Below are 4,874 nucleotides of genomic sequence, written 5' to 3' on the forward strand. Positions count from 1 at the left end.
GCCAGTGAATGAGAGACCCATGGGCCGAGTGTCTGATGCACAGCCTGGGGCAGCAAAACAGCCTCAGAGCCAGAACCACTGACACACAGAGGCTTGAGGGCTGTTCAGACATTTGCCTCTTGCACAGAATTTCCTCTTCTTGTGTTTCCATGGGGAGCACAGCGCTCTGATGGCTCGTTCCAAAGGACGGAAAGCTCCCCCAGCTGTGAGCAGGGAGGGTGACCAGATACCAGGGGAAGCACGGAATGGTCTGGAGGAGAGGGTGCTGGTGGGAGCAGGCGTGCATGGGAGCAGCAGTGCATGCGCTGTGCCCACCTGGCGAGACCAGCGGGCTGCTGTGGCACAGCTGCAAGTGGCACAGGGGGAAAGGGTGTCGGTGGTGGCTGGGCATGCTGAGACAGCAGCCCAGCCTCGCAGCATCCCCAGTGCCTGAGTCAGCAGCAGAGCACAACTTGACCTTGCGTGGAAGCGATGTCAAACAAATCTTTGTGCTCGTCACACTTGGCTTGAGGCACGCGAGCACAGCTCCCCTCAGATCAATCTGCTGCCCTGGCCTGGCCGTGTGAGCCTGGGGTGGAGCAGCGTGGGGCTCATGGTGTGGAGAACTATGGGGCTCATTGTGGGGAGCAGCGTGGGGCCCGTGGTGGGGAGCACTGTGGGGCCCATGGTGGGGAGCAGTGTGGGGCTCATTGTGGGGAGCACTGTGGGGCCCGTGGTGGGGAGCAGCGGGGGGCCCGTGGTGGGGAGCACTGTGGGGAGCACTGTGGGGAGCACTGTGGGGCTCGTGGTGGGGAGCAGCGTGGGGTTCGTGGTGGGGAGCACTGTGGGGCTCGTGGTGGGGAGCAGCGTGGGGTTCGTGGTGGGGAGCACTGTGGGGCTCGTGGTGGGGAGCAGCGTGGGGCTCATTGTGGGGAGCAGCGTGGGGCTCGTGGTGGGGAGCAGCGTGGGGCTCGTGGTGGGGAGCAGCGTGGGGTTCGTGGTGGGGAGCACTGTGGGGCTCGTGGTGGGGAGCACTGTGGGGCTCGTGGTGGGGAGCAGCGTGGGGCCTGTGGTGCAGAGCACTATGGGGCTCATGGTGGGGAGCACTATGGGATTCATGGTGTGGAGCACTGTGGGGCTCATTGTGGGGAGCAGCGTGGGGCCCATGGTGCTGCACCCACCTCCCCCTGGTGCCCAGAGCCCCGGGCTGTGATGGGGTTACCGAGAGGCTTCGCTGAGCAGCACCCCCCCCCCCCCCCGCACGATCCGCTAGTCACACGAGCCTGGGCAAGCACATCCAGCATCATAATTACAGCCTGGAATGTCCTTGGAGAGTCTGCAGGGGCTGCAAGGAAAGGGGAAGAACAGAGAAAATGTCTTCTTGCTGGGGCGACACCTTCCACCCCCACAAATGGCTTTGGTGTGTGAGGAAGGGACAGAGACGGAAGGAAATCCCACACTTGAGCTTCCCAGTGTGAAAATGAAGCATTTCTAGGGAAACGAGGGAAGCTGCTGTCAAACCTATGGAGTGGAACAAAGGTGTGAGCCCCTGCATGCCAGTGTTCCTATGCTGGGGACTGTCCTCTGTCCTTCAGCCTCACTGTGGTTTGGCAGCACCGCCTGCCTCCTTCCCCTGCTGCTTGGGGCAGGGAGGGGGCTTAACAGGGGTTTTTGTGCAAAGGCATAATTATACTTCCCTGATTAATCTTCAGGCTGAATCGAGTGCTTGCCATCAATCTTTGAAACAAACATGTCTATTTATATTTTAATTATCTTTCTTCTTTCCTAAAGTTCAGGTTGATTTGAGCTTCTCCTACATATTTATCATCAGAGCAATTCTCTCCCTGCCTTTCCTGGTGCCTGGCACGTGAGAGCACGGTGCCTGCTGGCCAGGGGTGGCCACAGGGTCACCCCAGTGTGCCAAACCAAAGCTCGTATTGTGAGTGTTTGGTCATGGCATGCCCCAGCCTGGCAGAGGGAGCCCATCTCCAGTGGCACCATGGGCTGGGAGAGAGGCTCCGTCTCCAAGGGAGCTGAATTTTGGAGCGCTCGCTTTCCCCAGGCAACAGCTCCAGCCATTCTTTGATTTGCAGCGAGGCGCTGTAATTTGTAAACATTAATAACCATTATTACTATTAAAAGGAAAGAAAGCGAGTAGCCCTGTAACTAATTACTTTAAGTGTTTTCAACGAGCCGCAGTTCGGTTCCTTTGTAAAACCTCCTGCTGCGCAGACCAGATTGTCATTATGATCGGATCTATCCTTGGACCTATTAATTTTGCCCGGAATAACAGCTGAACAGATGGGGGGAGAGGGCTGCTCTGATTGCCGTAATTCCTTCCGAAGCCCGTGTGCTCCCCACGGCCGGGCCGGCCCCTGCAGCGCTCCCAGGTCCCGTTGTGGCCCGAGGCGCCGATCGGTGACGGGGCAGGCGCTGCTTCCCAGCCATGAGCCCTCTCCAGGGCGTGGAGCCTCGTCCAAACACCAATGGGAATCACCGACCCTGGTGCCGCGTTCCCTTTCTGCTGCAGCAGATGAACGTGGCAGCTGCCTGGAAATGTCTGGGCTTGGTCAGGGAGGCTAAACTTTAAGAATTTCCCTGAAGCAGAGCTTGTTCCTCAATTGTTAGGTTGTTTGGGTGTTTTTCTCCTTCTGAGTCTCTCCAGCTTGTTCTCCTTCTTCCTTTCCCTGAGCTTTTCACAGGGGAAGACACATCCATCATCAAGTGCCAGCGCAGGAGGGACACAGTCTTTTCCAAAGGACCATTAGGTGATGAAATACGCTCCCCTGCCCTGGTGGGTGCCCACGTGCTGCTTAAATGAAGCTTTTTAACTGAATGTGGCGGTGGCTTTTCACATGGGGGAAATTGTTCTAGTATTTACTGCTATTAAATTAATTTCTCAGTAGAGGATTTTAGGCTCTTGTAATTCATGAGGATATTTTCAGTCCTGTTTACTGTCTGGTGCTTAAAAAAAAATTGTCTCAAGCGTTTGTTTGCCGAATATAACGCTGTTATTACATTAGCTTTCCCTCGCAAGAGAGACAGGGGTTCATTAATGTTGATGTGAATCTTATTGTATCTCGGAGCTCTCTGAGCAGCGGGTAATTTTTCATAACATATGTGTGGCAATATTCAGGCACAGAATGATGAGTGGAAAATGGTTGTAGCCTGGCGCCGGTACACACCCCGAGCGGCTGCGGCTCTGCACGGCACCGCTGGGAGATGCTCAGAGTCCTCTGCTCCCTCTCCCTCTCAGTACATATATTACAGTGTGTAAAGGGCAGGGAATAGTCAAGCATGGGAATCTCCAGAGGTTTAACAAGGCTGGTGCTGCGCCAGGGCCAGGGCAACCTGCTGGTCTCCATACAGCCTGGGAATGAGGGGATGGAGAGCAGTCCTGCCAAGGAAAACTCGGGGGAGCTGCTGGATGAGAGGCGGGACAGGAGCTGGACGTGTGCACAGCCCAGAAACCAGAAACCCCCTGTCCTGGGCTCATCCCACCGCCTGGGCACCGGGTGATGGCCCAGAGCAGCTGCGGCTGCCCCATCCCTGGGGAATCCAAGGCCGGGTTGGAGCAACCTGGGATAGTGGAAGGTGTCCCTGCTGTGGCAGAGGGTGGAATGGGATGAGCTTTAAGGTCCCTCTCACTCAAACCACCCTATGATTATATATTTTATATATTTCTTTTATATATTTTATATATTTATATATTATATATTTATATATATTTTATATATAAATATATAAAAATATATTTATGTTTATATGGCGCCCAGCTGCAAATGGGACTCATCCCTCCAAGCAGAATTGCCGTCGTGTCCGGGCATGGACTGCATAGGAGAGGGCTCAAGCGGAGAAATATCTCTTGTTCTCAAAGAATGAATACCCAAACGGTGAAAGAGACACAGCCCGAGGTGGGATGGGGGGGAAAAGAAAAGGAAAAAACGGCTTCATTTGAAATGTTATGAATATCTCTTAGTCCTAATGCCTTCCCTCCGAATGGCTGCATTCAGCAGCGGAAATTGGCAGCAATCAGGCTCACAAGTGTTCGAAAGAGATTTACTTGGACAGATGAAAGAAAACCATTTTCTTCTAAACGCCGGTGCCCTGAGCAAGGTTCTCTGCCCGCGCACGGGGCCGGGGAAATGCGCGGCTCCTCTGCCGCTGGAACATCGCTGGAACATCGCTGGAACATCGCTAGAACATCCCTGGAACATCCCTGGAACATCCCTGGAACATCCCTGGAACATCGCCGGAACGTCCTGTCCGGGACGGAGCGGCTGCGGCCCAGCCCGGCCGAGGTGTCGTTTTCATGTGCCGCTAATGAAAAGCTCCGCTCTGGTTTCTTCATCGGGCCGGTGTTTAGTGCCGGGTTTTGATCAACAAAATGATGCTATTCGGGGCTTCTTCCCTTGTGCTTTGAAGTGGGAAGGCGAGGAGGCGGGGAGGGGAGCACGGAGAGCCTGTGAAGATCCAACCCACCGCACTCCAAAGCCAAAACCGTAATTATGATCCCCTGGGAACAGAGCTCCTCTCCAGCCCCATCAAAGCCGCACCGCAGCCTGCAGATGAAAGCCCGGCTTTGAGCTCCCTGCTTTTAACACCTCGTTTGTTTTTAAGCTCTGTTGTTCCCAAATGAACAAACGGTTTGTCTGCGGTGCCCAAAATAACCAAAATCGCTAAAATACGGGCTGCCGTAGCCTTGGAGCGGTCCTTGCTGTGCTGCAGTGCTCCGGTCACGCTTGCTCTGCTGCTGCTGCTGAGCAGTAGCTCTTTTCCAAGGCGGTTCTGTAGCTCCAGACAACCAAAAATCAGAGCGTTCTAATGTATAAAGTAGAAATAGTAAAACAAATAGTCACAAGCAGCAGATGTTGCAAAGTGTGATTAACAGCCAG

General features: G+C 54.5%; 1 protein-coding gene across 1 annotated transcript; it reads left to right on the forward strand.

Annotated features, from left to right (window-relative positions):
* Positions 1 to 607: 607 nt before the first annotated feature.
* LOC131093817 (uncharacterized) lies at positions 608 to 1,192 on the forward strand. The gene has a single exon (XM_058041147.1). The coding sequence runs from the start codon at positions 608 to 610 to the stop codon at positions 1,190 to 1,192; it is 585 nt and encodes a 194-aa protein (XP_057897130.1).
* Positions 1,193 to 4,874: the final 3,682 nt, after the last annotated feature.

This window comes from Melospiza georgiana, chromosome 27 (assembly GCF_028018845.1).
Source record: "Melospiza georgiana isolate bMelGeo1 chromosome 27, bMelGeo1.pri, whole genome shotgun sequence".
NCBI lineage: Eukaryota > Metazoa > Chordata > Aves > Passeriformes > Passerellidae > Melospiza > Melospiza georgiana.